At 36.3% G+C, this 22,603-nt stretch overlaps 1 protein-coding gene across 1 annotated transcript in view; it reads left to right on the forward strand.

Annotated features, from left to right (window-relative positions):
* Positions 1 to 22,603, forward strand: part of ERCC6L2 (ERCC excision repair 6 like 2) — a 127,622-nt gene that overhangs the window by 84,041 nt on the left and 20,978 nt on the right. The window contains exons 14-17 of the mRNA XM_080819719.1: positions 1,948 to 2,100; positions 6,625 to 6,705; positions 8,036 to 9,200; positions 13,293 to 13,447. Coding sequence (XP_080675845.1) covers positions 1,948 to 2,100; positions 6,625 to 6,705; positions 8,036 to 9,200; positions 13,293 to 13,447 — 1,554 coding nt within the window. The remainder of the gene's footprint in view (positions 1 to 1,947; positions 2,101 to 6,624; positions 6,706 to 8,035; positions 9,201 to 13,292; positions 13,448 to 22,603) is intronic.

The raw sequence follows: 22,603 nt of genomic DNA on the forward strand, positions 1-22,603 counted from the left end.
TGTCTATATATTTATTTAACCTATATGGACTCATGGGATCCTGTATTAGTAATAGGTTACAACCTATTGAATTTCACTGTGTATTTTGATGTTAAAACAGTCTCACTTTGGTCTAATGAGAACCCTTCCAGGTGGGTTCTGTGCCATTTTGTCAAGCGTCCGTCATTCTTTTTTTTTTTTTTTTAAGATTTTATTTATTTGTCAGAGAGAGAGAGTACACACAAGCATGCAGAGAGGCAGGCAGAGAGAGAGGAGGAAGCAGGCTCCCTGCCGAGCAAGGAGCCTGATGCGGGACTCGATCCCGGGACCCCAGGATCATGACCTGAGCCGAAGGCAGCGGCTTAACCAACTGAGCCACCCAGGCGTCCCGTGTCCATCATTCTTTTTACACATCCTTCCTATGATAGGCTGAATGATGTTCCTCCAAGGATGTCCATATCCTAATTCCACAAACCCACCTGGATTCTCTGGGTGAGCCAATGTAATCACTGAAGGGAGCAGTTGGGAGGAGGTTAAGAAAAAGGAGAGAAGGAGGAGATATGACGGCAGAAGCAGAGGGTCAGGATGATATGAAGATGCCATGCTACTGGCCTTGAAGATGGAAGAAAGAGTGATGGCTCCTTAGCATGGTGAACGTGACTTCTTTTCTTTCTACCTCTTGTACATCCTGTACATTGTTATGAAGAAATCCAAACATTTTCTAGCCTCAAATGGGTTTTTCTTAAGCCAGAAACTGAGCTACATTTTCCAATTACTGATTTTTTATCTCCTCACCCTCTGTAATTCTAACATTATTTTCTTATAGCAGCCTATAGATGGATGTATCTGACCTTCACTTTTAACTGGAGCCACTTTGAAAAACTTATTTTACATACAAAATAGTGTGCCTTTTATAAATTTTGTAGTAAAACTATGGTGGGGAATTTATAAAGATGCACATTAATGCATAAAAGTTACTTTGGTTATTCTATTTAGTAGTTTGCAGTCTGACAATACAGTGTCTAAGGGAGAATCAGTAGTAAAGTATAAAATCATCAACCAGACCATAAGGTACATCAGTTGCTATGGCGATTCATTTTTCCCAAACTATAGCCTATGTTTCTGGAATACTGATACCAACTGATCCAACTTGGATACTGATCCAAAGCTTCCTCAAACTAAGTTCCCAAGGGTCTTGTTTTTTTTTTTTTAAAGATTTTATTTATTTATTTGACAGACAGAGATCACAAGTAGGCAGAGAGGCAGACAGAGAGAGAGGAGGAAGCAGGCTCCCTGCAGAGCAGAGAGCCGGATGTGGGGCTCGATCTAAGGACCCTGAGATCATGACCTGAGCCGAAGGCAGAGGCTTTAACCCACTGAGCCACCCAGGCGCCCCCCAAGGGTCTTGTTTTAAAAGGGACATCCTGGAGATGGGAAGTTGTTACAAGTATAAATTTTGAATTTAGCCAAATCAGGTATAAATTCTAGAAATGACACTTCCTATCTGGGCAGCTATGAGAAGACACTTAATTTCTCTAAACTTAAGTCTTTATTTCTAAAAGGGAGATCATAATGTCTTATAGGTAGATATTAAATGAGAGAATGTACAAATAATTACAGTAGTTCCTGTTGTAATGAGTCTGGAAAGGTGAAAAGTGTATTCAAATGTATGCTTTTATCATTAAACATTTTACATCAAGTGAATATTACATAGTGATGGGCTCTTGACTCAATTGGTAGAAAACAGATAAATTGGAAATGTAAGATCTCTTCTTCAATAAGACTGGCCCAATTACTATTATTTCACCATAATGGCAACATCTGCCAGGGAAATTAAAATAAAATTTCCTCCCTAAGGAGACTCTTCCTGCTCCAGCTAAAGCTGTGTATATACAGGGAATGCCAGGAAATTCTGACATATTGTTGGAGCAAACACTTCAAAAATATCTTGTGTTTTTTCTGTTTTAGCAACTTCACTGTGTGGTGGTTGGAAGTGAAAACGCCAAGCGATATTTTGAAGCAGTTCAAGGATCAAAAGAGCATCGAGGAGAGCTTTTTGGGGTCTATAATCTCTTCAAACTAAGGTCCCAAGGGTCTTGTCTTACAAGGGACATCCTTGAGGTGTGAAATTGTTCCCTGACCTTTTCAGTGATATTTTAAATACAGTTTTCTCCCTCAGGAAATTTGAAATACAATTGCTGATACCTTTTCAGAGGAATTTGGGGTTTTCTTAGTAAAAAATGCCTTGTGTTTAGAATTTTGACTTTTAGAAAAATAGGAAGTGAATTATTGCACCTCTAAGCTAAGATTTCTTCATGCATACTTGTAAATAAGGTATACACACAAACACAGATACATATAGTAGATAGTATGACCTCCAAGACCATTTTCAGACTGGCAAAGAGAAATATATTATTTTGAAAACAGCTACTTAAGTCAGAAACTAAAAAAAAAAAAAAAAGAGAGAGAGAGAGAGAGAGAAAGACACTTTCCTAAATAAACAAAAATATAAAATGTGTTTTGATTAAAAGTTACCAAATACTCCCTGAGATGCACTCTCATGTCTCATGGACATTTTTGTTTTCTGTTCCCAATAAAAATTCCACACCAATATTTCAAACTCTCCCAGTTGTGTTCATCCTCAGCATACAGATGTTTCTTATTCTTCAAACAGAAATTTCTATCTTTTTTTTTTAAATCGCTTAAATTCTTTGATATGTCAGGATACTAAGGGTATTAGCCTGTTTTCTAGTCAATACTGATAGGAGTATTATAAAATCCTGGAATAGCATCTTTTTCAATCCCCTAATCATATAGATGAGGAAAATGAGCCTCAGAAAACTCAAAGATATTTCCCTTAACCTCCAAGACTTTGTAGTAAAACCTTCACGTACTTCATTGATTTAGTCAGTTTCGTAAAAACAGGTCAAGAACAATTGGTCCCTGCCCTTAAAGAACTTAGATCATCTTGATGAGAGGTGGACGAGAACACTTACATAATAAACATAAAATATCAGTAAGTATGTTAAGCAAGATGGCTTAGAGGAAGGCATGTTTTGTGTATATCCTGTGAATACTGCAACTATTATACAGTGTCTGATGTATACTGCTGAATTTTTATTTTATAGTAACTATTTGGTTTGAATTAAGTGGCCCATTTGAAGTTCCCCTGTCCTGGGACGCCTGTCTGGGTTAGTGGCAAGAGCATGTGACTCTTGATCTCAGGGTTGTGAGTTCAAGCCCCATGTTGGGTGTAGAGATTACTTAAAAATAAATAAAAAAATAAATAAAATTAGGTCCCCCTGTCTTTTTCTTGAATATGCCATCGCTTTCATGGACTTGTTCTTTCCCATTCCTTTTTTATAATCAGTAACCTTGTTAGTATTCCAGGCTCCCCTCAAATCCTACTTCCTTCTCAGAGTAATACCTAATGTACCAACTATATGGTGTTTCTCATGTGAAATTATTATCTATAAAGTATGTTAGCAATATGTGACTTATCCCTTTTCCTCTCATTTATCAAATATTTGAGTTCTCTATTAGAATAGCAGCCTATTTCTTAAGCAAATGTTAGGTAGGACACTCAGTATAACAAGTTATTAAATGGAAAATTCTCTTCTTTTCTGGTTGTCCTAAGTATATCTTGTTTCTCCTCCAGGACTGTTTATTAATGACAGGACTCTCCATGTCTTATATCTTGTTTGTGGTAAAATATGCTTCTTACTAGGCACATTACCAGCACCCCAATATTAAATTAAATTTTGAATTAAAATTGCTCATTTGTTATCAGCCAGAATTTAAAATTATTCAAGCCAGGGGCTTACAAGCTAGAATAAATATCTCTTCCCCTAAAAAAATAAAGAATAATTATTATTATTATCATCATTATTATTATTATTCAGGCATGGTTAGATTCATGCTGCTTTTGGCCAAACAATGTTTTAAAATACTATTATTCCAAGCCCTATATAATGGAAGCATATATCACAAAGTAAAAGAATTATTTCAGGGGTGCCTGGGTGGCTCAGTGGGTTAAAGCCTCTGCTTTTGGCTCAGGTCCTGATCCCGGGGTCCTGGGATCGAGCCCCGCATCTGGCTTTCTGCTCAGCAGGGAGCCTACTTCCTTCTCTCTGTCTGCCTGCCTCTCTGCCTACTTGTGATCTCTGTCTGTCAAATAAATAAATTTAAAAAAAAAAAAAGAATTATTTCACTTCCTACAATACAGTTTTAATTTTTAAAGATTATAGAAAATTCCTTTTAAAATGTTTTAAGACATAGAAATTTTCATATAGAGCACTTTTAATCTGATGATTTCCAGGCTATTTAGTTCTACTTTGCACTGACTTTGTTATCTATATTTATATCATGGTCTCCCTTTAGAGAGCTAATTTTGCAAGTGTCTACTGAGTATATGCTAAATGTCAGCTAGCATACATCATAGAGCTAGGCATACAGAAATGAAAAAATAGACAAAAAAACCCTACCTACAAAAAATTTAGCTTCTATTTTGGGAAAACAAATAATAAACCAAAAAATGATACATATAGCGTATTATGACAATAGGCTCTAAGGATAAAAATAGAGCAGGTAGAAGATGAATGACTTCCGGAGATCTAATGCCCAGTGTCATGATTTTTGTCAAAACTGCTAATGGAGTGGATCTTAAATGTTCTTACTACCAAAAAAAAAAAAAAAAAAAAAAAATCATTCTGTGGCATGATAGAGATGTTAGCTAAAGCTATGGTGGTGACCATATTACAACATATAAATGTATCAAAACATGCTGTACACCTTAAGTGTACATAATGTCATATGTAAATTATATTCTAATAAAAAATATGGAGCAGGGAAGGGAAACAGGAAGACTGTCACAGAAAGAGCATTGCAGTTTTAGCTGGAGTAGCCAAGGAAGGGCTCACTAGGAGGTTCCAATTGATTCTTTGAAGGGGTGAAGGAGGAAGATGTGTTTTACACAGAGGAACAAATACAAAGGCCCCGCAGGAGAAGCATGCCCAGCAGAATTTCCAAATGGCAGGAAAGCCAAAGTGTCTGGAGTGGATGAGCAAGAGAGCGAGAGAGGGGGCCAGAGAGATGACAGGAAGCTAGGTCACAGGGGCACTCTGACTTCGACTCTGAGTGAGACGAAAAGCAAGTAGAGGGTTCTGAACAGAAGACAAACATAGTCTGACCTCTACAATCGAGATTAAATATGAAGAATTAGGCTATAGAGGAAACATGAACGCAGAAGGAAAATGCCAGGTAGGCCGATACAGCAATAATCTAGCCAAGAGATGATGGTGGTTCAGACCAGAGTGACAGTGGTGGATGGTGTGAGAACTGGCCGGATTCTGTATGTTACCTAGGTGGTGCTGGCAGGATTTGCTGGTGGATTAGACACAGGGTATGAGGGAAAAAAAAGGCATTAAGGATGACTCCAAGGTGCTTGGCCTGAGAAACAGAAGACCAGAGTGGCCATTTACCTATCACAAAGGGGTTGTGACAGGATTGAGGATTTCTGGCGCTGCCTGTTCCATCCGTAGTAGCCATCTGGCTTCAGAAAGGATAGAGTACTGGGATGGAGACCTCCCTGTCCCTGCCCACCCCTGCAGTAATTGCCTCTAAGCTCTGGAAGAAAAGATTTCAAAGAACTATTTATCATTCTCCACAGTTCTGGAAGGGAGATTCTGACTTGTTGCCCTGGATACCAGGTGGCTGGAACCATGCCATTGGTAGATATGTATATTTGTAAGTTAGGCATCTGTAACTCTGGTGATGATAGTAGTATTTCTCCTTGTTGGGTCCAAGAATAAAGTCTTAAAGGAGAAATAATTTGACTTCCTTTTGAAGGAGAATTTAATGGTCCAGAATCTAGGCCATTAAGTACCTTTGCTGAATGGTATATCAAAAGCTTTAAAAGAATATATACTTTCCCAAAAGATCTAACAAGGCTGTTACACAATTAGGATCATTTCCTAGTTTCATATTAAATGGACCTTTTCATTTGATGTTTATTGACCAAAGGGATCAATAAGCATATTTTAGTGAATATGTACACTAGCAGTGTAGGCTAGAATATCAAGTTCCCAATATTCAACATTACCTGTACTACTTGATATGCTAATAATATGTCCTTACTATAATTATTATGTAGACATAGTTACTAGGGATATCGTTATTGGGTAAATATATAACATTTTTTTCACTCTCTCTCCCTTACTAGAACTGTTAGTGGAGTTGGCTGAAAAGTACTATTTTCTACCTGAAAAAGACACTTTAAGACAAGAAATAAGAGTACTTTATGGGCCCAGCACACTTCCACCATACCTCTCTATTACCTAAGAATTATGAACATTTTAAAATGTTATGTAAACTGTATATAAGTTTATAGTAATTAACAAAATTGAAAAATAACATTAAGAAAGCTAAAACAGTGCTCGCTTTGGCAGCACATAGACTAAAACTGGAACAACCCAGAGAAGATTAGCATGGCCCCTATATAAGGATGCCTTGCAAAGTCCCGAAGTGCTCCCTATTTAAAAAAAAAAAGGCTAAAGCAAGTCGCTCTCAGTTTGCCTTTCTTAGTTCCAAGTTTTAGCCTGCCACTGCTATTGTAAAATATTTTACAGTTATTTGCATTCTTTATAGAGAGAAGGCAAAGTGGAAGCAGGGATCATGACGGCCACATCATGGTTGAAAGAGGGGCCTCTGGTAAACAAGCAAGAAGCGGTAAGCAATTTTTGAATCTGTAGCCTAGGACTCCTAGAAAATATGTATTGGGACAATTTTAAGTTACTTTTCCCTTATCTTCATTTTTCAATGTGTAAAGAAAAAGGTCTTAAAAAAAGTCAAGGACACAAAGTCAGAGGACTGTCAGTTAAATGAACAATTTAGGCTAATTTCACATTTCATATCATAAGAACAAAGTCAAGAACAATCAGCAGTCATTTACATCCAAACTGGAATTTTAACTATACCAAACTATAAATCCAAAATTAAATACACTGTATAGGTGAACAATCCAACCTAACTAAAGTTTTTCACTAACCAAAAACTTAAATGGAAAGATAGTAACCAGTGTGTGTTTAAGATTACTAAATCCAAACATCAGAATTATTCTCTGACTCAAACATATTTTATTTTATTTGAGTCCTTGATCTTGTGATCTTTTTGGTAGTTGGTCTTCTCACATACTACAAAATCTATATTGTCATCATAAGGCCTCTTTAAAAGTAAAGAATCTACATGTGGAAGGTTTTTGTTGTTGTTTTTGCTGGGTGTTTTTTTTTTTTTCTTGCTTTTAGAGATTTAACTATACATTTAAACTAGCTTAATGATTTGGAACATGGAGTAAATATTTTTCTAACTTTATAGAAATACATGAGTAGCAAATGTTGGCAGAAGTATTACTGGATTTAAAAAAAAAAGTATTACTGGATAATACTTTCCCCAAATCTTTTCCTAATAAAGCCTTGGTCTTAAGAAACTAGAGGATATATTTAGCTCTAATTGATGTAAAAAGAATAAATACTGGATTTAAATTTGTAGCAAATTTTACTTTAGAATATCTAAAATATTTCCTTTATTTCTGATGGTCAGGATTCTATCAAATCTTATTCTTATTTTTAATCTATTAGAACCATTTTCCAGTTGTGAATTCTTTACTTTGTTAATGCCTACAAATTTTTTTTTTCTTAAAGTGTGGTTGGAAATATGTGCTGGACTACAGTAAGCAAGTTGTGTACTTTTTACTTCTGAGACCAGAATCAGTCCCTACACTTTAGAAGCTGACTGCTCTGCTCTGTGTTTTCCTTACATATAAATTGATTACGTGGTATTCTGTTTAAACTTCTAGTTATTTTGGAAGGTTATTCAACTTGAAAAAACAGTGTACTAGACTGTGATATTGAATCCTTTACATTTGTTTATAAAATGCTGTACTTTCAGAAAATGCCAAGTGACATATTAGTTATCTGCCCAAATTTAATTCCCTTCCAGTGTGATAGATTTGATATTATCTTGACATTTTCTAATGTTTCTGTTACTGCTTCTTACATAGTCTAGAGAGACTGACTGTCAAGAACACAGAAGTCTAGAACAACCTGCGGAGTTGCCAACAAATGAAGCATGTGATCTCTGCAGTGATTTTAGTGATGATGAATCAGTGGGGAGCTCAAGAACAAAGACTGCTAAAAACAAAGCACTTGACTCAAGTAAAGCTTTGGGTTCTCCTGGACAGCTTACCCTACTCCACTGTGGTTTCTCTAAATTGTTTGAAACAAAATACAAAGCAGTTGATGATAGTGATGGAAATACTGCCTCTGATGATGAAAGTTCTGATGAACAGCCCATGTGTCTTTCAACAGAAGCCAAAGATGTCGGTTATCAGAAATGTCATGACTCTCTTGGTACTTCAAAACACCAGAAATTAGCTAGTATCCTAAATCCAAATGAAAAACGTATTTTTGATAAAAGTGAGAAAATTTTCAAACAAAATATTTCTTCAGAGTCTGGTGATGAGAAACATTTTAAAAATACAGCTGACCACCATGGCACTCTACCGAATGTCACAGAATCAGAAGATAGTGATGTCATCTTTCCTACACAATGTATGACTCAGAGATGCCCTAAGAATGGTGTAAAGTTTAAGCCACTTGTGGATGGATCTCAAGATTCTGAAACAGATAATCCTGTAAAAATAAGAAATAGTGGTGATGATAGAAAGACTGATGTCAAAGGAAATAGACAAATTTCAAAACAATTAAATCCTGAGAACATGACCCTGAAATCTATTATGAAAAGAAAAGGCAGTAGTGATATTAGTGATGAGTCTGATGACATTGAAATTTCCTCTGAGTCAAGAGTAAGAAAGCGAAGAACTACCAGTTCTTTGAGGTTTAAGAGAAAAAAGGAAAATAAAAAGGAACTTCTCACTTTTCCTAAAACAATGAAGAAAACAAATCAACTGTATGCAGCAGATGGAGATTGTAACTCTCAGGCTATTGATGATTTTTCATCCTCAGACGATGATTTAACTGTTCGCCACATCAGTTTCTCTAAACAGAGCCATCCACCAAAAACTATAAAAGATAGAATCAGTTTCTCTTCAAAATTGCCTAACCATAAGGAAAATGGCACTTGTATGCCAAGAAAATCAATGAAATTTTCAAATGAGAAAGTTGTCAATCAAGAGCAGGTGTATGAGTCAATGGATAAATTTTTAGGTAACTATAGATATATTTTGAAAACTTTATGTTATATTATTTGTTTTGTGCATTCAGATAGCTCTGTAAGATACAGATGCTTGAATTGGCTTGTAAAATAGTTCTATAGTCAAAATGCTACATTGAGGCACAAATGAGGAAGTGGGTGGAAGGTAGTAAAGGGAAGACCACCTAGGTCAACATAGTGAACTTGTTATCCACCCCAGGACCCCCTCTACGTATGCCATCTGAGTCACAGCCCCCACCAGACTTCATTTAGTCTTGACCTATAGGTAACTTTAAATTTAATGGTCCTCTTCCGTCCTTAGGTGAGTGTCTTACCAGTCCGTGTGATTGTCAGAAGCTTATTTTCTAGTAGATCCCTCAGGAAGTGCTCCCGAGGATAACACTCCCTGAGATTCCTGTTGGTAACAGTCTATGCCCTTTATACTTAAAAGTCATTTTGCCAGATATAAAATCATTGACTCACACTTTCTTAAGTATTTTAAATATGAGGCTTCATTTTCTTTTGGCATGAAGTGTTGTATTACATGTTCTTTTTCTTCCCCCGTGATGTCCAAAGAATTTCTTTTCATTTTTGTCCAGTAAATGTACTACATTGTGTTTGAACATTTGTCTTAGTTTGACTTGCTATAACAAACTCCCGTGGACTGCATGGCTTAAACATTTATTTCTCATAGTTCTGGAGACTGGAAGTCCAAGATCAGGATGCCAACATAGTTAGGTTCTTGGTTAGGGCCTCATCTTGGCCTACAGAAGGCTGCTGTCTTGCTGTGACCTCACATGGTGGAGACAGGAATCACCTCTCTTGGGCGCCTGGGTGGCTCAGTCCATTAAGTGTCTGCCTTCGGCTCAGGTCATGACCCCGGAGTCCTGGTACCAAGCCCCACATCAGGCTCCCTGCTCAATGGGGAGTCTGCTTCTCCTTCTGGCCCTCTCCCCTCTCATGCTCTCTCTCACTTGCTCTCTCTCTCTCTCAAATTAAAAAAGAAAGAAAGAATCTCTCTTCTGTCTCTTTTTTTAAGGGCAGTAGTCCCATTCTTTAGAACTTCACCTTCATGACCTAATTATCTCCCAAAGGCCTAACCTTCAAATACCATCTCACTAGGGGTTAGGGCTTCAACATACAAATTTTGGAGGGACACAAACATTCAGCCCATACCAGTGTTGGTTATTCTGGGTCAGTAGTGTCATAATATAGTTTCAACTCGTTTTTTCTTTTGGGAAGGATTTCTTGTACTCGTATTTTTAGTTACTTTTTGTATCCCTTTGCTTTGGTTTTCTTCTTCAGAGACTCCTATTACTCAAATACTTAGTTTTCTTTGCCTGTCTTCAGTATTTGTCACGTTGTCTCAAATCTTTTATCTTTTCCATTTCTTTTTGCTTTTTAAAAATATCCTTCAAGGGGGGCCTGGGTGGCTCAGCGGGTTAAGCCTCTGCCTTCAGCTCAGGTCATGATCCCAAGGTCCTGGGATCGAGCCCCACATCGGGTTCTCTGCTCTGCAGGGAGCCTGCTTCCCTCTCTCTCTCTGCCTGCCTCTCTGCCTACTTGTGATCTCTGTCTGCCAAATAAATAAATAAATAAAATCTTAAAAAAAAAAATCCTTCCATTTTTCTTAAAGCATTAGTTATTATTTGTTCCCTCTTATGTTCCTGCAGTTTAGTCTTCATTTTTGAATTTTTTTTTAATTTCCAAAACTTTCCTGAGTCCTGTCTGTCCATTTCTGAGTTATTCTAATTCTGACTTATGTCAGAATTATGTATCTTACCATATTCTTAATGTCTTTTACCTCATTTTGAAATTAGTTACAATTTTAATCTGCTTTGTGAGCACATGTTTATGGCATATTTTCATTCTGCTGCTTATTCTTTTTTCTCATAATAATTTTTATGAGATTGACCCTCTTGCTCATTCTTATAGAAATTATTTTCCCTGAATTTTTTAAGTGAGACAGAGTTTAGGATATTTTTTACTAAGTTCACAAAGATCCATATCTTGTTTTTTTGTACAGTGTTCAAAACTATTGTGGGATTTCCTGCCTCTATCTGTACCCACTGCTTTGCTTTAGACCTTCTCTTTCCCTCATTCCCAATCTTCCTATCCTGTTCTTTTTGACTCCCTCCCAGCAGTTTTTCTTCATCATGGGGCCCTGACTTGGGAGCCCTGGTGGATCAGTTTGGAGAGTTCCTAAGAGCTAGTTTGTTTCGTTCTCTCACCCCCTGCACCCACGCAGCTTTGGAGGACGGAAAACCTTCCCAAATTTGGCTGCTCATCTCCAAGTGGCCCACTGTGCTCTCCAGGACATACTTGTCGACTGTTCTAGGCTCTTCTGTTCTCAGATCCATCAGATGCCACCTTGTTAGCATTGGTGGACTGTCCCCATCTATTTGTATTTTAGGGTGTCTTATTATCTTAATTTGTTGTATGTGTTGTCTGTGGCCTTTCGTTTTGCTCACTTATTGCTGGCTATTTTTTGTAGGGATTCAGAGATTGAAAAATCGCTTCCCCTGCTACCAGCTACCACCATCTGCTGAGAATCTGCTTAGTGATTTTAAGAGTTAGCATCATTTCTAAAAGTATCTGACTCATTCCTGGGGTGGGGGGGGAGAAAAAGAAAACTATGTGAAAGAAGCTGATGTATAAGCAAGGATAGTTTGATATAGGAACTTTAATCATTGTGTTTGACTTATTTACATATAAAGTTTTCTTTTGTGGTTATTCAAAAGTTCATTATGATATATATTTTGATACCCTTGTAACTCAGTGCTGGACTATCCTTTGGTTTGATTTAGGTTTGAGAAATTGTTGCATAAACTGTTCTTTAAAAGATCAGCTGAGCTGTTTTTGTTTTTTACTGTGTAAAAGATGTCAGTGGTGTGGAACTAAAGCTATTTTGAATAATACATAAAACATGTCATCAAAATTAAGAAAAATCTGACTGAATTTTCTGCCAGAAGAATCCTTGATCCTTCTAAAGGTTTAAAACTTTTGCCATGCACACTACTTGGTATTTTGAGATTTAAGGAGAATATTATCTTGGTTGTTCTTTTTGTTATTTAATATTTGTTTTCTCACAATTATCAGTTTTGGTTGAGAGAGGTTCAGGACTGAAATAGCACAAGTGTTGAAGGTCATAATTAAGGTTCATTGCCAGAGATGTTTGAGGGAGCTTTTACAGGCCTCAGTTCTAGCCTTCTCTTTTATGGCCACAATTTAAAAGTAAATTATAGGTGCCTAGAAGCAAAGCAATAAAAAATGTAGCTATTTTTTAGACTTCTTTCAGATAAAAACTGTAAGTTAATTTTTTTCATTTCCTAAAAAGCTCCCAGTCTTGACATTCTCTGGGCATATGTACAAAAAAGACAAAATACAAACAGTAAAACTGAACAAAGCCAACCAAATGAAACTCCCTGGTCATAAACCCCAGCTCCCACTCCATTGTTGTAATCAAGTACATGTTTAAAGGAACAGATAGATGAGGTCAGCACTGCTGTTTAAATTAGTAAACAACTTTTTTAAATCAATAGGAACACAAATCCATAGAGATGACCCTTCACCATGACTTTTTTCTTAGCCAAACCACTCATTTCAGGTTGAAATCTAAAGGTTGATATCTAATCTCAGAAATTCTCATATTGATGAGAAGGAAAAGTCATTTCCAAGTTAACCTAGACCAATATGTTTGAACTCTTTTCTTTTTTAAAGATTTATTTATTTATTTATTTGACAGACAGAGATCACAAGTAGGCAGAGAGGCAGGCAGAGAAAGAGGAAGGGAAGCAGGCTCCCTGCTGAGCAGAGAGCCTGATGCGGGGCTCGATCCGATCCCAGGACCCTGGGATCATTACCTAAGCTGAAGGCAGAGGCTTTAACCCACTGAGCCACCCAGATGCCCCTGTTTGAACTCTTTTCAATTTTTTTTTTAAAAATAGAATATTATGATGTTAACATACAAACTCAATGTTTTTCTTGAGGATTAAGAATAAAGGATAACTTCTTTTTTAGTGTATTGCTGATAATTTTTAAAGTATACATGGAACCCTATTGCTTGACAATGAAACATCACTTAATAAACACCAATTGCCTCCCAGATGGTGTTCAGGAAGTGGCTTATATTCACTCCAACCAGACTGTGATTGGATCCAGCAAAGCTGAAAATCACATGAGCCGATGGGCAGCCCGGGATGTGTTTGAATTGAAACAGTTTTCCCAGCTTCCCGCCAATGTAGCTGTTTGCACTTCTAAGGTAAGAGAACACAGGGCCCTGACATCTTTAGTATTTAGAAGTTACTCAATAGGATCTTCTCTAAATACTTCCTCAAAAAAAGTGGCTACTAAGACTATAAGTGACATACAAACAAGTATAAAAAACAGAATGCCATTTGGAGCACTGTTGTGCTAAAATGTTTTATATTAAAAGGCACATCTATGGGCACCTGGGTGGCTCAGTTGGTTAAGCAACTGCCTTCGGCTCAGGTCATGATCCTGGAGTCCTGGGATCGAGACCCACATCGGACTCCCAGCTCCATGGAGAGTCTGCTTCTCCCTCCGACCTTCTCCCTTCTCATACTCTCTCTCACTGTCTCTCTCTCAAATAAATAAATAAAAAAGAAAAGAAAAGAAAAAAAAAATAAAAAATAAAAGGCACATCTATACTTAAATGCCTAATAGTGTTGAGTTGCTTAATAATTCCCCTTAATAAAAGTTTGCCAAAAAAATGAGAAATCTGAGGGAATCATTCAGTTAAATCAGAATCAAAACCACTTACACTGATACAGAAAAGGGAAGTGTATGATTAGGATTTCCTTCAGAATTTTTCATCTAACATGAAGGCATGCACAAAAATTAACTTCATATAGAATTTATATATGTATGTATGTGTATATACATATATATATATATATTTTTTTGAGAGAGTATGCATGGGGACGAGTAGGGGTGGGGGGCTGAGGGGCAGAGGGAGAGAAAGAGAGACGATCTTCAACAGACTGTACACCCAGCATGGAGCCCAATGTGGGGCTCTGTCTCATGATCCTGAAATCATGACCTGAGGCAAAATCAAGAGCTGGACACTTAGCCGACTGAGCCACTGAGATGCCCCTAGAATTTATATTTTTAAAAAGGATTCATATGATGTTAAAAGTAATAAGTAGATCCTCTATGCTTTTCTTATTTAAAATTGCTATTATATAAAAATAAGGATTTATGTAAATGTGGTATTTTATTTACACATAGTCACTTTCATCAAATGTTTTCAAAAATGTTTTCTTCTCTTTGGCTTATTATTCTTTATTCCTAAGAGCTGATTGTCTGAGAAGTTTTTCTATCACTTTATGCGTAGGAGTTAAAAACCGGTACTGTATATAACAATGATACTTTGTTTCTAGTTAGTACTACTTTTTTAAGAATGAAGCGAGGGAAATGCCTCTGAACTGTCAAGCTATCTTTATTTATTTGTACCTCCTCTGGTTCCACAAAGGATTTGGATTGTCCTAACAATAAAATCAGAATACAAAATGAAATTCAAAAACAAGGAAAATATAAATTAAACTAGAAGTTCAGGACTGAAAGTTAAATGCAAATATATAAGACATAATGTTCTTAGCCAGATATTTTTTTAAATGACAAGTTGGAGTTTCCTGGTAGACAAAACAAAGGAAGTAAACAATTTATTTAGTGTTTTCTCAACTACCGCATTTGGAAATGTGTGTGGGCACTTTGGGTGGTCACAGTGACTGAGTGCCCGAGTGGCATTAATGTCTGAAGGCCAGGGAGACTAAATGGCTGTCGTGGGGGAGGGGGGACCATCCCACATGCCAAGAATTGTTCTGCTCAAAATGCCATAACACCCCGCTGAGAAGCACTGAGCTAAATTGTTGTCCTTAAGGAAAAGAAAAAGAAAAAAAATACTGGCTCTCTAAGGAGGAAGAAAGCTCTTCCTAGCACTTAATTTGAGGGAAATTTGTCACCTGGGATTTTAAATGGTGACTACCGAATGATCTAGTGAACAATCAGTTGTTTGATAATATCCTTAGAGTAAATGAAATAACGGACTTTGAAAGTCTGTGCTTTTAGCATTTTTCATTCTAATCCAAAGGCACAATGCCACAATATAACACATGAAAGCATTCTTTCATGACCCACATATGCTGCCTTTTTTATATATTCTCATTTGATCTAGGAATATACCATATCTCAACCAACACTGTAGAGAGCTATTTCTATAGCTGGTCTACCTTGTAAACGAGCTATCTGAAAAAGGTAAGCAGAAACATGCTGGGTTTGCCAGAAATTTGCTATATTAGAGAGAAGAGCCTATCAGAATCTCTTAAATAGACAACTAATTTTTTCTTAAGGTTGTATTTTTTCAACCATACCCCCCCCTTTTTTTAACCATGCCCTTATCCAAACAAACAAATTTTAATGTGAAAACATCAGCTAATTTGGCAAACCCCTGTAGCAGATGTTAATGAAATCATTTAACTGGATATTGGTTGTTGGTTTATTTAAATATTTCTCAGAAAACAAATTTGCAGTCTCATGTAATTCTTTCCAAAGCGGATCTGAGAAGCAACCACCTAAATATAAAAGAAATAAAGGTCCCTTTGGAACCTTCTTAAGGCAAGCTGTAAAAAATTAAAATGGTAGAAATACACTTTGCCCTTAATTAGGCCAAGGAACAGGGACAAGGGAGTTCCTTTATCCTTACGTTAGCAATCCCAGTAGTTCTCAATCTTTTTTAGCCCTAACATTCTTAAGGTAGACAGCATAATCTCGTCAGAAACTTTGTCTCTTCACAGTGATTTTTGGAGTGAGGGACATTTCTTACCAAGAAACAAGTTGAAATATTCATCCCCTAGGATTTCTAATATGCCCTTTGAGGCTGTATGTCTCCCCATCACACACAGACGAGCTTAGTAAACCTTTTTGCAGGGTGTATGAAGAAATGTGTTGTTAAATGACTAAATCATAGTGGGTGTAAAATATTCAGGAAGTTTTAAAGCCACTAAGCAGGAGGTCCCATCCCATGCCACCAGTGCTAGCAGGCCAAGAACAGTCTGTACAAACATGCTCATCTGAGCAGCCAACCTCTTTAAATCAATACTTGATACAGTATAATTCCAACAGAATAAGATTCAGTCCCTCAAATTTTACCTCTACCATTTAATACATCAGGTTAATAATACCGCTGTAATTTCTTGAAAGTTATAATCTATTACCTATATACAAAAGTCACTTGGAGACAGTACATGATTTAGGATTAAAAAAGAAAATTCTTACTTGTTATAAGAAAATCGGAATTTTCAAAATAGTGATCTTACGTATTTATGATGTTCTTAATTTTTCACCACCATCAAAGACTGAAACTATTGGTTTTTTTGACATTTAACTACAACTCCTGAGACATGTCTCACGCTTTCCTCCTTTTAGTTTGATTAGTAATAAAGGCCTTATGTAATGAGTTTCATTTTCAATTTGTTGAACTCTGTAATCTTCCAGGGGCCAAAGTTATAATTAGCCTATGGCGTGAACTCTATTCAGAATGTCATAGTTTAGATTGTAGCTCTACTTCATACTTCCTGTGTGACCCTGAGAAAGGCACTTACCTTCTCTGTGCCTCAATTTCTTTGTGTTTAAAATACAAAATAATTATATTTCTTACCTCAAAAAGTTGTTGTGAAGACTAAATGAGGTAAAACACCCTGGACAGTATCTGACACAAAGTAAGCACTCAGTGAGAAATAGGTATTGTCACCACTGGGTAAGACTAATGTCCAGTCTCTAATTCCCCTGGAAGGGAGGTATCAATGAGGAAAAATAATCCATAAATAGTTGTATGCAACCATATTTAATTATAAATAAAAGAATGGGTGATATTAGCAAATCTGGGGCTTGGGACTCCCTTAAAAAGAAAAACAAGAATATTCATGGTAGAATATCCTTCAGAAGTTTATATGTGACTACTGAGATTTTGCTTATGAAAATAGAAAGCCATCAGTACTTTATAATTTATATTAGTTTATTCTAAATATTCTGTATTAGAATTGGAGATATTAGTAACTTTTTTGCATAAAGCTGACAGATTTACTTAATTTTGATTCACTGATTAAAGAGACTACTTTTAATTCAAGATATCTCTATAGCTGCTGACATTCAAATGAGTGAGACATCACTCTGCCATCAGACTAGTCCTTTCATATTATCTCTGTATATCATATTCTTGGTTCTCATCATTATAAATCTTCTGGAAACTAAATACCACCTCAGTAATGTCAGGGAGATGGAACTATGGTAGTATCCTTTTTCTCTTTTTACTAAAACGATTTATAAAGATGGTTAAATTAGGATATCTGAAGAGACTTTTTAAAATAATATTACTTTACATAGATGAGATATTGATGACATTTCAGAGTCATCTTGCAGATGTTCCAAGTAAAAAAATTCATAATCACCGATTTCATCATATCTGGTCAAAATTACTTAAACACCTTTAATGAGTAAATCACCGAAACACACCATCATCTTTGGTTAGAGATAACGTATGTCATTCAGTGAGAGAACTGTAGAGCAGTGGTGGTGATAGCATGTGGTGGCAATGGTGAATTTGCAGTTTTCAAAAAAATTGAAAGTTGTTATGGGAAGAAAAGAGAATAAACTAAGGTAAAGAGAAACAAAGCAAAAGAGGCTCAGCCATAGTGTCAGAAAATATCTGCAAACCTCTTCTAAAGTCTCCAGAAATCCCCAGACCTCCCACCTACAGTACAGTATCTTTCATCTTGGGGCTCACATCCAGAATCTTTATTACTGAGAATTCTTCTGAGTGCTTCTTGTCTGTCACCAAAGTTTTATTAGAGACCTTTATTTGTGTTTGAAAAGATTGTGTGTGCGTGTGTGTGTGTGCATATGCTTGCGTGTGGTCTGTGTGTGTGTGTGTGTGTGTCTGCAGCCAGATGCAGATGTGTTGTCTCACTTCCTAAGAAAATGAAACAAATCCTATTTACTTGTATGAAGGCAACACACATTTAACAGTAGTCACAATATGCAAGTGTTTCACTTTCCAAGGAATACTATAGTTGAATGTAAGTAGGAGCTTTTAACTAAATTGCAAAGGAGTATACTAACTAAATGGAAAAGTTACAAAAAAGAAGTAATGTACACCACAATCCTAGATGAACTCCTATGATCCTTTTAGAGTTTCTCAGTCTTTTTGATGTAATTATTGATAATCAAAATGACAAAAGCTCAGAACCTGCTTTTCAAATTCAACCATATATTAGAAGGCCTCAAATATACTATCTTTTCCGTGTTTCTTATAATTCAGACTTTTATAAATCAGTTTCAACTTACATATTATATAGATGTCTTGAATGAAAACCTGTCTCTCCTAAAATAAATTTCTAATCAAATTTGGTTATTTAGTAATACAAACTATATAAAATAAGAACTCGTTTTGCCTTAAGTTTAGATATTTTAGAGCAGTTTCTGAAGACAGCTTATCTTAAAAGATGAGATGTCTGATAACAAGAGGGGAAATGTGGGTGGTTTAGGTTTAAATTCAGACTAGAAAGAAATGTTTTTAAGCATCTGAAAGGACTGATAATACCTTTATTAGAGTTAATTTGTTCTTTTAATATATGGAAGTATGTAACAGAATTTAGCTATACCTGTTTGTGATGTGGGGCCTCATTTTTTCAATCAACTGCGTGTTTTCAACTTAAGTATACTTAAAGTTTTCTGAAAAGAAATGTACAAAGACAGCATTCAATTAAGGATTAATCACTATGGCAACTGAGACGTGGTGACCGAGAGGAGGGGATGTATTCTCCCCTCCGTTTCCTGCCAGCTGTCATGGTCAACCTCTGTGCCTGAATCCACGCCAAAATATAGACTGTGACCAACTCTAAGAAACTATATCTGTATTTTTATAAATTGGTACAAGTATCAGACTATAAAAGAAGACTTAATCCCCTGAATTGGATGACAGACACTTGGCATTCTTGCCAGTGTTTGACAGAGAAATAACGGGTCGCTTTGTAGTAAAACCTGGATTAATAGTAAACCCTTCTTTATGTTATTGCAGTGTGGTGTAAATGAGAGGCCCAAGCACGCTGTCAGCCCAGGCTGGGGGGGAGCGTGGGGAAGGGTGCCTTTTATAACCCGTGCAGGTTTAAGCACTGCTCAGAATACTGTAAATACAAAATGTTGTGTTAGTAAGAACTCCTCTTTCTTGTATTCGCATTAGATTGGCGTTTTGTAGATTACTTAAAGAAAAGATTTCTATGAGCTATGGTGGATTTGATTGCAGTATGTTTATACAGCTTTTGGAGTCACCAAGGAGGGATGGACTGTTTACAATGAAGCCGACTTTGGGGAGATATAGCATTCCATTATCCTATTTTTCAGGATAGTGAATGGCATGATGGTTTAAAGTAATCGTTCACAAATGACTGGTTTATGAAGTAGTTGAGTAAGGAAGGTTTATGGTTTCAGCATGTAACAAAATTAACTCTTACTGGGTGAGATTTTTTATGGTTTTATCATTTTTCTTTCTATAGCTAGATGCTAATTTTATGGTATTTGTATCAGAAAGTTATTCTTTCAAGTAATTTGAGTAGAGATCAAGATTTTTTTAATTTTGTGTGTGTATTTATGTCATTATGTAACTAGTGTTGGCATGAAGACTTTCTATCTTTGGAACTAGGGTTGATTCAGAAAGATAGTAATAATTCATGAAGAACACCTGTTACCTAGTCAGAGGAAGGAGATTCTGATATTAACTTTAAATATACACACCTAGTCCCCTCCTAGCTGGTGGCTGTGAGTAGACATGACATCCTTCCTCACAGTGGTGTTACCAGGATTACTGGAGTAACTTGACTGCTGAGCTTCTGTACAAAACAGATTCAGCTTCTGGCAAGAAAGACATTGAAATTACTCAGAATATAATATAAATTTTTATTTTTGTAATTATGATTATTGCTGATCAGTAAAGGTGATGAGTGAGACTCCCTACAATGTCCTAATATGATTTTTATTGTTAATAGTACCAATAATAGCATGTGTTAGAAAACCATAGAAGATGTCTAGTTCTCTAATTTTATAGATGAAGAACCCACCTGAGCTATGGCTCATTTTTCATGAAGAATTCTATAGGAAAAATGCATTTGAAAGGAATTATAAACCAATTTAACAATGAACTGGACTGATACCAATAATCTTTGCTTATCAAGAAGTAGTTGGATTCTAACTCTTCTTCTAGTCAGTCATTGTTCCAATTGCATAGAAGATAGATGTTGCTTCTTAAAACAATTTCTCCGTTTAGAATAGTTGGAAGATTCTAAATAGTTAAAAAATACTATGTCTTCAAATAATGCTTTTTCATTAACAATATAAAAACTTAAAGATATATGATCTCATTGAACTGTGATTGACTCTACCTAGTGACTTAAAGAAAGTTAAACACATAACATCCCTTTTCAAATTATATTTTATCCCTCTGTGAAAACCGTGGTATCAATTGGACATGGCCACTTAATGGAAACACCTATTGCCTTGTCATCTGAGACTCTTGTCTCTACGCATATGAATTCTGAATTTTTATAGGATGAATAAAACAAAATTTTAAGATGAGAGAATCATAGCATTTCAGAATTTGGAGGATTCTTTGAGACTATTTAATGCAAATGAATTGTTTTTACTGATTTTTAAAAATGAGATGGTAAGTGATTTCCCTCAGACCCAATAATATCAGTAATCTTAGATCCCTATAGTCTTTCAACACTTCTATCTTCTGTTGTGTTTTTTCCCTCAGTTCCTTTGGCTTCTATTTTGGTTTGGAGGTTTTACTTTTTTTTTTTTTAACTCCATTTTACTTTTCCAGTATGAAAAATCAGTCTAATTTTCCAAAATAACTTGCCTGTGAAGAACACCCTTACTTTAGCAGTTGAACAAAAAATTCAGGTGGACTGAATATATCCTTTAAAAAAATTTTTTTAGATACTTAAAACTATCTGGCATACACTTTCATAAACACCATGACTTAGCAACAGGCAGCACAGAGTGAGAGTTTAGAAAATGTTTATCATTGGGAATTCGTGCGCGAAAGTATTACATAAGGCACAATAATCTTCACTATGACGTCAAGGCTCCTGCACTCTTAGCTCCACAAGTTAATGTTAAACTGGGTACGCTGGCAGATCACATAAGGATATTAGTCATTTTAGAGCAGCATAAAGGCTGGTATTGATTTTTACTCACTCTTTGTCATCTGTTGGCCATAGTGCTGGAATAGGAAACCACTCAAGAATGGAGAACATAGGTAACCGTATCAGAAAAGATATCCCTACCCATGCATGACTTTATGAGCTTCCTCATTTAGCAGTAATAATACATCTAAACTTGGGCCTTAATTTTCTGTCTTCCAAAGTTCTGTGAAATGTCTTTTTGTGCTTCTTTTCCATGGCACACAAGGCCTATCTCAATTGGGCCCCAGCCTGCTTTTTCAGTCTCATTCTGCTACACTCATTCAAAGTTACTAATACTCTGTGTAAAATCACTGTGCTAGACACTGGGGATATAAAGATAAACAGGCTCTTCTGGTCAGCCTTCAGCTTATAACCCAGTCTCCAAGCACACCATGGACTTTTACCATTCTATGCCTTTGCTCCTGTGATTCTTTTGTTTAAAATTCCATTTCTGGGTACCTGGATGTTCAGTTGGTTAAGCATCTGCCTTTGGCTCAGGTCATGATCCCAGAGTCCTGGGATTGAGCCCTATATTGGGCTCCCTGCTCAGCGAGGAGCTTGCTTCTCCCTCTCCTTCTGCCTGCTGCTCCCCTTGCTTGTGCTCACTCTCTCTCTGTGTCAAAAATAAATAAATAAATAAATAAAATCTTTAAAGAAATAAAATAAAATTCCATTTCATCTGTGTTTGCCTATTGAACTCCTGCCCCTTGGATCATCAATGATGGCTGCCCCTCAGGCTTCTTCAAAGCAATGTGAATGTCTTCCTCATCTTCGTGTGTGTGTGTGTGTATGCTATAGCACTTATCACTGTAGCATGTGATATTATAGTATGTCTACAGGATGCTTTCAGCTGTAAGGAATAGAATAACCATCTAAAAGTGGCCTATACAAACAGACACATGAAGAGATGCTCAACATCACTAATTGTAAGGCAATTGCAAATCAAAACCACAATAAGATATCACCTCACATCTGTCATAAGGGCTAAAATAAAAAACACAAGAAACAACTGTTGGATGTGGAGAAAAAAGAATCCTTGTGCCCTGTTGGTGGGAATGCAAACTGGTGCACCCACTACAGAAAACAGTATGGAGGCTTCTTAAAAAATTAAAAATAGAAATACCATATGATCCAGTAATTCCACTACTGGGTATTTA

The sequence above is a fragment of the Martes martes genome, assembly GCF_963455335.1.
Source record: "Martes martes genome assembly, chromosome: 12".
NCBI lineage: Eukaryota > Metazoa > Chordata > Mammalia > Carnivora > Mustelidae > Martes > Martes martes.